This window comes from Aedes albopictus, chromosome 3 (assembly GCF_035046485.1).
Source record: "Aedes albopictus strain Foshan chromosome 3, AalbF5, whole genome shotgun sequence".
Classification (NCBI taxonomy): Eukaryota; Metazoa; Arthropoda; class Insecta; order Diptera; family Culicidae; genus Aedes; species Aedes albopictus.
In genome coordinates, this window is record NC_085138.1 from 442,955,053 (window position 1) to 442,967,205 (window position 12,153).

A 12,153-nucleotide genomic window follows, 5' to 3' on the forward strand; every position below is an offset into this window, starting at 1 on the left:
GTCGTAGAAGAAGCCAAATCTTAGCTAACTATGTGTTTTGTACAATTTGATTGTTTTAAGATTTCATCACAATCTTATTTTCAAATAGTTTTAACATGTAGATGTTACTAGGATTAAACTGAATTGATCTGGCTCATCTGACAAAACCAGGCCATGTTTTAGCATTTATATAATCAATTTCTACGTCGAAACCTGTAAACTAATAGTTATTTATGTAACAAGTTGCAATTAGTTGGTTTTGTTCAGCACTAGTCGTACATTTATCCAACGAGGCTTCCGAGTTGGATAAATACGAAGAGTGCTGAAAAATCGAGTTTTGCAACGAGTTCCATACAAAATTTTATGCATTTTTTCATCATACAACTCATTTGAGTTGCATAATGTTCATAATGAAATCCAAATGAGTTGCATTATGAGCATTTTGCAACTATTTTTCATTATACAACTCATTTCAGTTGCATAATGAACCAGTTCAGAAAAATTGGCCATTATGAAACCAAAATGAGTTACATAAAATAGACATTTTGATACTGAATTGCATAATAGTTATTTACGTAACGAGTGGCAAAAAGTTGATTTTTTCAGCACGAGTCGTACATTTATCAAACGAGGCTTGCCAAGTTTGATTATTGATAACTGTATCATCGTCATTGTTCTCCTTCATCCATTTTTCAATTCGACCTTTTGACCTTTTGACCCTTCGACCTTTTGACCTTCGACCTTTTGATCTTCGACCTTTTGTCCTACAACCTCTAGATTGAATCACCTACAGCTAAGTTTAGAACCTGAAAATATGGTATACCTATATGGAAACACTTAAGCGACCAGTTCTATAAAAAAGTCATGAAAAAACCGCTCTCACTGTAATATTAAAGGTCCAGGGGTTTAGAATTCTTAGAAATTCCAAAAGAAATTTCTGAAGAAATCTTCAATGGAATCCCTGCAGATTATCTTTAAAGAATACTGGATGAAATTCCCTGGATTCCCCTGGAAGAAACATAGCAGGGATTCTTGGAGAAATTTCAGCAGGAATTGTTACGGGTATTTATACCCGTATCCAGTGCTGAACATTTCTTTTCGTCATATCTAAATTCAACCACCTACAGCTCATTTTAGAAGCTGACCCTAAGAATATGGTTATTGAAAAACTTGTGCGGCTAGATCAGTTCTGCAAGAAAGTCACGGAAAAACCGCTATTTTTTGAACATTAAAGGTAAATGTCACGGACTACCTTTGAAAAATGCCGATTGATATTCACTGTGAATGTCATTCGCATTTTTCGAAGGTAGTCCGTGTTATTTACCTTAAACATTCGAAAAATAGCGGTTTTCCCGCGACTTTCTTGCAGAACTGATCTAGCCGCACAAGTTTGTCATATACCATATTCTCAGGCTCGGCTTTTAAAATGAGCTGTAGGTGGTTGAATTCAGATATGACGAAATGACTTTTTCAGCACTGCCCGTAACAGAATGCTTGGAGGAATTTTAGCTGGAATTGCATTAAAATACAAGCATGCATTATTGAGAAATAGTAGAATTCCCGGATGAGTTCGTGATGAAATCCCTGAGGAATCACAAGAGGATTTTTTGGAAAACAAAGCAAGAATTCTTGAAGGAATCCTCCGAAGACATTGCTGAAGGAATCTTTCAAAAATGCAGAAATTTCTGGTGAAATCCTTCTTTCTTCTTCTTTTCCTCTGGAGGAATCACAGGAGGAATACTACCTAATGAAATTCTAATAGTAAATTCCTGGATAAATTTCTAAAGAAATGTCTGAAAAAAAAAATCCATGTAATAATCACCGATGGAATATCCGGTGAAATTTTCTGTCTGTAGTAGAAATCTTTGGAGGAATTCTTGAAAGAAGGAAAGGTTGCAAACCAAGTTGCAATCCCTGAAGGAGTCTTTTGAGAAGTACGTGACAAAACACATGAAATTATTGATGAAACCGCTATAGGAATGTCCAAGTAAATCTTTGGAATCTTAAACAAAAAACCTTGGAATACCTGGAGAATTTACCAAATAAATCAACAGCAGGTTTTGTGAATAATTCCCATGAGGAATTCTTAACAGAATCCATTGAAGATTTTTTTAAAGAATACATGGGAAATTTTCTGAAAAATTCCCTCGTGGAATTTATAAAAAAAATAGAAGATTTTAAGAAAGTATTCCTGCAGAATTTTCTAGGGGAATCCTCGAAACATTTTTGGAAGAAGTTCATGGAATTCGCTCGGAAGGAGAGAAATTTCTGGAGGTATTTCATAATCTTTTCTAGTAGCTATATTAAAAGAATCTCGGGAAGAATTTCTGTGGAAGTTCATGGAATATATTTCAGAGGTTTTCAAGTAAAGCCGGTATGGACTGCGCGGGTTTTGAGCAGGTAAACAAAAAAAAAAAACTCTGCACTTTTCAACGTTATTTAAGCAGATGTTTCATTACATAAAATAATTATAATATTTCATAAAATAGTGCGTTTGATTTGGTATCCCAAGCGCTTACAGAACAATTTCCCAAATCCAGTTTGATTAGATACTGATCACTTGGAGAAATTTCTGGATAAATCTCTAGTTAATTTCTATGAGGGAAAACAAGAGGTATTAATGAAAATATTTCACGGAGGATTTTCTGAAGGATCATGCTAGATTTTCATAATTTTTGAAGGAATCCTCGAAAGATATATGTTGTTTGTTTTATTAAAGACTCTTTAATCCCCGAAAGATAAGTTTAAAGCAATATCTACAGAATATTCTAATGGTGTCAATGCGCTGATTTTGGAAGGAATCCCAACAAGATTTTACTGAAGAAGTTCTTGGAAAAATGTCTACTACAATATCTAGAACAATATCTGAAGAATCTCTGGAGAAGTTTATAAATGAAAGAGTTCCACGAGAATTTTCTTGGGAAATCCTTGGAAGAACTTGATAAGACAATTTGGAGGAATCTTTACATGATTCTATAAAAATAATCCTAAGAAGACTTTCTGCTTTACCAAGAGCAGTTTCTGGAAAACAATTCTATGAGTTCCCGGGAGATTAACCATAAAAAAAATGTTGAAGAAATTTATGAAGGATTCTATAAAAGATTTTCGAAAAAAAAATAGCGGAGAAATTTCTGAAAGAATCTGTAAAGAACTTTCCAAACGAACTCAGGAGAAGTTACTGAACAAATATGTGAAAAGTTTTCTCAGTGAATCCTGGGAGGAATTTCTAGATAAATCGGTAGTGTAATTACTGAAGAAATTATTGGAGGAATTTATAAAGATATTCTTTTGAAGTTTCTGAAAGCTAACATCCGATTGATAATCGATACAGTTGGCTGGGGAATTTATTAGTTTATTTTTTAGAAATTTCTGAATGAATCTCTTGATAAATCTCTGAAGAAATTTACGAAAGAATATCTCATCGAATGGAGTCCGTGGAGAAGTTTCTGAAGAAATCTAAGGGGAAAATTTCTGAATAAACCCTTCAAAGATTTCTTGATTTCTTCAATGATTCCCTGGAGGAATTTATGTAAGCATCTCTGAAGAAAGCAATCCGTGGAATATTCCGCAATAAAGTATTTGGAGGAATGCTTGGAGGAGCTTTTGGACTTCTTTCTGAAGAAATCCTTGGGAAAATTCCTGAATGCCACCTTAGAAGAATTTCTGAAACAAAAAAAAAATGGTTAAAGGAATTCATGAAGAAATGTGCACAATCTATGAAAGATTTTCCGAAGAATTTCTGAAGAAACTTTTTTGAAGGAAGGAGGAATTTCTGAAGCAATACATGCACCTTGTGAAGGAACTTTTGGAGGAATCCCCGGAGCAATTCCTTAAATTCCCGAAGAATATGCCCATATTTCCCTAGTATTAAGAAATCATAAGGTTTGATGTGTCGCTGTCGCATACTAGGATTCAGAATAATTCGAAAAATGTACATTTTCCTGGCGGTTCCGGTCGTATTTGAGGAAAATTTTGGGATATATTTAACCAAGGTAACTACAAATTGTTGATCTTGTTTTGGAAAATTAGACTAATTCGGTGTGTCGCAAGTCAGGTTTTTAGAATCAGACACGCGGAGGTTACTTTCTAGGGGTTTCCTGAACATTCCAAAAAGCGGTCAAAGTCCGCAAAGCATGTAGAATAGTTTTTCACAGTTTTAGTTTTGGGGAAATCACGAAGTATGGTGTGTCGCATAATAGGTTTTGGAATGATTCAAAACAAATCACAGGAGATGTTAAGGGTACTTCTGGCGCTCTTGTGCTCTAACCTACAAAAGCGCCAAAGAATTTCAGGGAAGTTATAGGAGGTTTCTTTGGGTTCTCGGGAGTGGTCTGGGAGCACTACTGGGTGTCAGATGGGTTTCAGGGGTTTCGGATGACTTTTAGAGAAGTTCAGGAACTTTCCGGACATTCCTCATCTTAGGACATTCCTATCTTAGAAAACCTCCTGTAACGCAACTACAACCCTCCTAAGCCCTGTAACGCCTCTGAATTTCGCTGAAAATACTCTAAAACTACCTGATATGACTTCGAAAACCCTATGATATCCTCACGAAAGCCCTGTAATGTACCTGCAGCATTTCGAAACCCGGCCTTGGAACGTTGGTACTCTCAGTAACACTTCTGAAACCTGTTTAAATGGTTCCGGAAAACCCTCGAAACCCGCTGAAACGTCCCAGAAACTCTCCAAAATATCCGGAATTGCACCTGAAACCACTTGCAATGCCCCGAAAATCGGTTGAAAACTTTTAAAAACCCTCCTAAAATGCTTCCAGAAACCCCAGAAATCTGTAACCTTTACCGCTCCTGAAACTTTTTTAGAACCCTCTGACTTTTCAGAAGACTTCAGAGAATTTCAGAGGATCCTGAAACCTCTTGAAACGTCTCTAATAATATGGAATCGTTGCAATACTCAATATTGCAACATCCAAAAAGTTTTGCATCACCCAAACTAAGGAGGAAAACCTAGAGCCAATTAGGTTGTAGGTACGAGTTGTATTTCACATATTTATTAGGGGGGTCATAAGTGATTTGTTCCTCAAAGACCGAAAATAACCACATTTTAGAATGATGCAAAACTTTTTAGGGTGCTGCAATATTCAGTAAAAGTGTTGCAATATGCGATTCCTTTTTATGGCGGGTAGTGTACGTACTCCAAATACCTTGTCCTTTAGGAGTTCCGTGCTTCTTTAAGTTAACATTGCCGACCATGTCCTTACAGCCATCGAGGAAGAGATGAAATGTTATTGCGACAACCGTTGCTACCAGAGCCCAAGTATACTTTTGCATCCCCACAGTTATCGAATTTTAAAGCGGGAAGCATCCTTTTTTTCTTCTTCAATCACTTAACCTAATTTACAGCTCTTTTGTCCACTAGGGCACTGCGTGAGCGATTCCAATTGGAAGCTGTACTTACACTTGTACAGCGCCTAAATGTATTCTATTCTAATTATATTATGTCGAACTGGTTGCCGTTGCGCTGCTTTCACTTTCTACTCTATCATGGTAGAATGAAGAGCACGAGGATGTTGATGTGTGGCTGTTGGTTGTTCCTTTTTCCAGACCGATTGGGGGTCCATTATGAGTTGCCGTTCCCCGATGTCCAAGTATCCGGGTTCATTTGAGCCATGGGTCAGTGCCAGCTGCTCTCAAGGGGAAAGAGCAAGTGCCGGGGCTGGGATCGAACCAATGACCATCTGCTTATGAAGCAAACGTGTGACCAATTGCGCCATGGGCTCCAGCAGGAAAGAATCCCTTATTCTGAAAAATTTCGTACGAAAATTGCTGACAATGAAGAGAATTGTTTAACTGAAATTCTAAGACAAGTTAAATCAAACAAGCCTTTTCAAATAACCACTCATATTCTGAATCCAACACATCGAATTGCCTCGTCCGTGCAAGCACACGTTACGGCACGTTGCTACTCGCAGATCCATCATCGTTGAGCCGCACCACATAATCATAATCACAAAATAGGCCTCATTTATATTAAACCACATCCGTCACAGCGACACCACGTTGACGTTGGCGGCGGCGCGGTTAGTTTATCAAAACTCTCCCAAGCTCAAGTCAAGCCGAAGCCGCCAACGTCAGCAAGAGCACGGACGCAAAAGCGCGCGCGAGACTTTTATCACTCACTTTATTAACGCTCTATTTGCTGATTGTGATAACGAGCAACGATGAGGCGACTGAGACGACGACGACTGCGACTCCGGCATCGCCGTCTCAACGAAGGAAGCCGTGATTTTTTCCCACATTCCTGTGCAGACATACTAGTCTCAGCTCAGCCTACTACACAGCACTCTATGATCGCGGAGGCAGTTTATCACACAATCACTCCGCCGCGCCGCGCCGCTCAACGCAGCAGGCTTTGCGCGATGAACGCGCGTGCGACGCGCCACGAGTGATCAAGTATCCGGTGCCAGGCCAAGCTACTACCAACCGACCGACCGACAAGCCAAGCCCGATAACGAACTCTAGTAAACCGGCTGAGAGTGTGCTTAGCTCGTGCCAAATTGACTCTTGCTCAATCCCCATCCGCGATTATCTCGGTGGTGTCTTGGGGCGCTCCGAGGCACGACAACCGACGGCCACGGCCAAAACCAGTTATGGGACTCTGTATTCAATTAGTCCTCCTCCCCATGCAGCTTCCACTGGGCTCCAGGCCACGAAGAGTCAACAGAGGGCACGGGTCGTCGCGATGGTTATTTGAATATGCCCGAGGAGCCGCAGACTCCCAAAGACAAAATTGCCATATTGATATATCAATAGTCAGTTTCCACATAGGAGAGTATCACAATGCGCGCGCCCTGCTGGACCTAATGCCAAAGCATTCCGAAGCATCGAACGCCGGATAGAGGCAGAGGCCAAAACTCGTGGCAAAAGTGTGAGCGTCGCTTGCCGCCGATCGTCAAATCATACATTCAACACAAGACCTCGGCGCAACGGCAGCAGCAGCAGAAATATCATCGCAGCAAGCTATGGCGCGCGGCGCGGAACGCGCAGAAGAAGAGAAGAGGCAAACGAGTGAATAAAAATCAACAACTCAGCCCAAATAGATCTCCAGCAAGCAGACCGGCAGCCATCCAATCCAACCAACCAACCAACCCAGCAACGAGCCACACAACAGCCGGAGGAGCCGAGCGTGAGAAAGTTTCGGAAAAAATAACGTGTGCTAAGCGCGCGGGCATCTGTTTTCTGAACGAGATTACAATGCTCGCTCTTTCTCTTTCGCTCGCTTCCCCCCAGGCAGGCGCGTCCCGGTTATGCTGCTGGTCATGTTGTTCCTGGTGTGGTGCGGTGCTGCCTTGCTAATGGTGCCCTATCGATCTAGGCTTCTTCAATGTGTTAAAAACTAGTCATATCAAAAGCGGGAATGGGGAAACGGAGGGCAAGGCAGCAGAGTTAAACTGATATTTTCATATAATAAAGAAGTTAAACAAAAAATATCGTTATACTGGGTTGGTTGCTTCTGCATACACGCTTAGGTCTCGTTTCGTTCCCGTGCGCGCAGTAGGCCGACCGACAGGAGGGAAGCAAAGCAGGCGACGACGACCGCCGGGACGACGATGGGGGAAGGGAGAGTAGAACGCGCGAAGCAGGAACGGAGAACACGAAGAGAGCATGAGAGAGAGAAAACATAAAAGCGACAGATGGTTACGATCGTATATACATTTGCAGGTGGTAAACTCGTGTGGGAAATACAGTTGAGTTTAGGTTCCCACGACTCGCTCGGAGCCGTTCGGAGTATAAAAGCCATACTCGGTCGGATTTCGCTTCATTTCACGTCTCGCTTTCGTACCGTTCGTACGTACGCTCATATCAGTTTACTCAAGCAATACGAAGACGCACTCGTCTTTCGGAGTTTCGATCAGTTCAGTGTTCAGTTAAGATCGCTGAAGGAGATATACAAAACAAGAAGATATCAGTGGAAGTGAGATTACAACCAAAACAAAACAAAGAACATTTCATGAACATATTGTTGCAAAAAAGTGCAGTGATAAGCCAGAAGTCACAAAGTTAACACACTGTGTGTAGAAAAAAGACATTTCTGTGAGTGAAACAACCAAAAAACAAAAGAAGAACACAATGGTTTATGCAAACATGGTAGCAGAGCCAACGATGGGAGGCAAAATCCCACAACCAGGATCACTGGAACCGTTGTCGCGGACATATCAGTACCGCAAAGTGATGAAACCAATGTTGGAGCGCAAACGTCGAGCCAGGATCAACCGATGCCTGGATGAGCTGAAGGAATTAATGGTATCAGCTCTGCAATCGGAAGGTGAAAATGTTTCCAAATTGGAAAAGGCCGACATTCTGGAGCTTACCGTTCGTCACTTGCACAAGCTCCGCCGGCAGCAGCGTTTGACCGTTAACCCAGTGATTGATGCCGATCGATTCCGCGCTGGATTCACCCATGCCGCCAACGAAGTTTCCCGCTGTTTGGCATCCACACAAGGAGTTGACATCAAATTGGGCACCAAGCTTATGACCCATCTTGGACACCGACTGAACGATCTGGACAAAGTGTCTCCGCTTTCCGTGCACGTTGAGCAGAACTTGCAGTCCCCGCCAATCTCTCCGTTCTCAACCTCCTCATCTTCGGCCGCCGACCTGCAGTCGTATCAGATGCCTCTGACCCCACAGTCGTACCGCTCCGGAAGTGGCAACTCCAACAGCCCGTCACCGAACCCAAGTGAGTGCTCTTCCACCGGTAGCGACCAGCAGACCTCCGGCCTACTCAAGATTCAGGAATCCGTGTGGAGGCCGTGGTAAGCGCTAATTACCGTCGGTTGGAACCGGTACCAGTGAAGCAAGACTTATCACTCAACGCAACCAAATTCCTCAATCCAGAGATCTCAAGAGACAACAAGACAAAAACGAAACCTTTTAAAAACAATGAATCAATCGTATGGGTATAGCTTTAATAGGAGATAGGAACATTTCACTCTAATTGTTTTTAAGAGTTTGTGATATTAACGTTCTTTAGGGACTAGGCCTTAAGCTTTTTGTTAGTACTTTTTCGCTGAGAAAGACCTGTTTTATTTCTGCATTTAGTTCAGAATTTTTTTAGTAGCCAGTAGAAGATGTTTGTTCTCAAAACGTAAGACTTAAGATTGTTTACGAATTGCGCAGTTTGTGGCAATTTCTGTGATTATAAGCAAAACAAACAAAATCAAAAAGTTCTTTTTGATCAAGTAGCGCGCTAAGTTGAAAAGAATAAAACAATGACTATGAAATATCAATGAAAAAATCAAATCCTCCATCTCTTCTTACTCATTGAAAGAAACAAAAAACCTCTTCCCAAAATCCCAAGTTCCTCTTGACCTTGAACATCACTGTTTTTGCGGGCGTTTCGCATCATTCCACTTTGAAAAATTAATGGCAAGTAGATATAAAGAGTACAAAAAACATCCAGGAAAATGTTGTTTTTCCGCCGATTTCATCGCCGCCCCGTAACAAAATCCCGATCCCGGGCCCGTCGGCAAAAACAGCAGCTGTTATTAATTCCAATTAGAACGCAGCAAGCACATGCTACGGCCGGTTGAGCTTCGTGCTGCTCCTCTCCTTCGCTCGCTTCCTTTCCGTCTCGTTCGCTCTCGTTGGCCGCAAGCAGAGCATGGTCCGTAAAGGCTGCAGAGGGCAAGCAAGCTGTTCGCATTTTTCGAACCATGAGAAAAATATTTTTTCCCACGATCGAAGCAACCCTGCTCTTGCTGTTGTTGGTTGCTGCTGCCACTGCCGCTGCTTCTGCTGCTGCTGCTCCGCTTGCTCAAAACCCGTAAGTCCTGCTTTCATGCTCTCCTCTCCTCACCTTCTTCGTTGCGGCGGCATGGCATGGCGGTGGGCACGGTCGATGATGGTGCGCGGTGTGCGGTGCCAACCGAGCCTACTGTGACGTGTGTGTAATTGAAGACACATCACATCATAGCAGGCCAGGCCACATTGTCGCACATCGTCGCGCAGCATAAATACAATGGGAAGAAGCTTCTTCGTTTCCCTTCCGCGCCCAGCCCTTCTTGCCAAGCAGACTCGGCATGGTACAGGACGTGGCACATTGGGAAAACAACCTAAAAGTTGGAACAAATCAGTAACTAATTTTGAAAACGACGTATAATCAATGCTACACCATAGATTATACGTCGTTCTCAAAATTTGTTACTGAATTTATATTTCTGTCACGAGTTCCTAATAGAGGACTAACAGTTTATTGAAACATTCATTCTCTTATGAATATAATAGTTATAAGACACTGTAGAATTGAATATGATCTGTTTTGCCCCAATTCCTCTCAATATATCACTTGAGGGGGTTAGAAGCAAAGGGATGTAAGTGACAAAAACCCACTTTCGAGTAAATGAGGTTTAAAGTTTTTGACCAATTTTTCATCCCATACAAAATGTATGGAGTTACAAATTCAACCCAATTTTCGCTGATTTATTGTAATTTTTCCAATCATCGTAGAAACAATCTTAAAAAAGTTCCTGAAAGCTTGAAATCTGAAGAATTTTATGATATGCCCAGCTCAAAATCGACAAAATGGTCACTTACACCCCTTTGATTCTGGGCCCCTCACTTATCCATTTATTTCGCGTGGTTTGATATTGATACTTTGGACATTCTTAACTGTTACAAAACTGGATTTAAAATTCCAGGGTTATTTAGAAAACTACATTGTACTAAAACTGTAGCATACTATATCGTACAGGATTTCAATTAATATATGCGTTTTTAGATGATTCTGTGCTATCTTTGGTTTTATGAGCAGCGTGATATTGTAATATAGATAGCCTTAAAAAAGGGACCATCAATCCTTTATTTAGGTGAAAAGGTCATTTATAATGTATAACGATACAAATATTCGATTGTATATGCTACGTTGATACATTTTGAATGAATTGATCAACCCTTTGAAATTTATGAACTGTAGAAACAACGCATACAGAGCAAATGTTCTGATACTTTATAGGGTATCGGGATGCTTCGTTGGCATAGTCCCCTCATTCGGCCTATCTTAACGTTAACCAAAAACTCAAACAAACACGCAAAACTGGAGATCGGAAAAGCTATGCGCCACACAACTGTAACATTTCGTTTCAATTTTAGCATTTTGGAGCATTAAAATTGAAAGAAAATGTCACTTTGTTTAGCTTTTGTAGACGCCATGATTCTTCGGCTTAGTGGGTAGTCTATATACATGATCATAAATGGCCTGATTCTGGAACATTTCGAATTGACTTTTCGATAACTGAACATTTTATGCGACGGTCAAAGACGCTATTATGATCTTGTATATTTGTTTTCAAAGAAAAATAACTATTTTACAAATTAAATGTGGGCCGAATATTGAGGACATTTTTTTCACTATGTACCCAAATCTTGGCCCATCAGTAAAGTGACGTCAATAACACCGAAAAAGTGACGTCAACCACATTGCTTGCGATTGAACCAGAAAGAACGAACGGGAAGAAAGATTTTGTGTGCGGTGACTGTTAAAATATAACACAAAAATGGAGTTGCATTGTTTTCGTTACTATATTAAGAAAGAAATTTAGTTTAAGTTATTTCTTTATAGTTATGTGAAAATTTGGCTCCGAAAATGTAATTTGAAAGCAAGATTGGTGAACAAACAGTGATAATACTTCAGCAGAAATATTAAAAAATTATAGAATAAGTGGTTCTAGCGTTTGGAAAGCAATAGGCCAACGTTCACACTTAGACCAGATCACCGACTTCGGTAAATTATTTACCGAAATCTCAACAGCTGACTGGTCGGTAACCTGTTCGGTAATGAAACAAATTACCGAACGATCAGTAAATTGTGCCATCGACCAAAACTGTCAAATTTACCGATTAGTCGGTAACGTTTACCGAATGAACCGTAAACGGCCTCATGCACCCTCGTACTCTTCTTCCTCTTTTTATTTACTTAATTCACTTTGTTTTTGTTGAACAAAAAAACAACGTATTCAAAATAGCTTTATTTTCGCTTCATATTATATTACACCATCACTGATTAAATTCACATTCAATTGTTGCATTCTGGAATCAAGCAAATTTGTGACATCCCAGAGGTTTTTCGGGCCGCGCTGCTGCTGACTGCACTTGAAGCTGAAATAACAAGGAAACTGAAAGTTTGACACGGTGATACTGTTTGGCTTACCTACCTGTT

The 12,153-nt window shown here is 40.6% G+C and overlaps 2 protein-coding genes across 2 annotated transcripts in view; one reads left to right on the plus strand and one right to left on the minus strand.

Moving 5' to 3' along the window:
- The window catches only part of LOC134289911 (uncharacterized), a 151,511-nt gene that overhangs the window by 35,488 nt on the left and 103,870 nt on the right, over positions 1 to 12,153 (minus strand). The gene's annotated exons all lie outside the window — the stretch shown is intronic.
- On the plus strand, positions 7,746 to 9,239 carry LOC109407618 (enhancer of split mbeta protein). Its single transcript, XM_019680759.3, has one exon. The coding sequence runs from the start codon at positions 8,067 to 8,069 to the stop codon at positions 8,754 to 8,756; it is 690 nt and encodes a 229-aa protein (XP_019536304.1). The 5' UTR covers positions 7,746 to 8,066; the 3' UTR covers positions 8,757 to 9,239.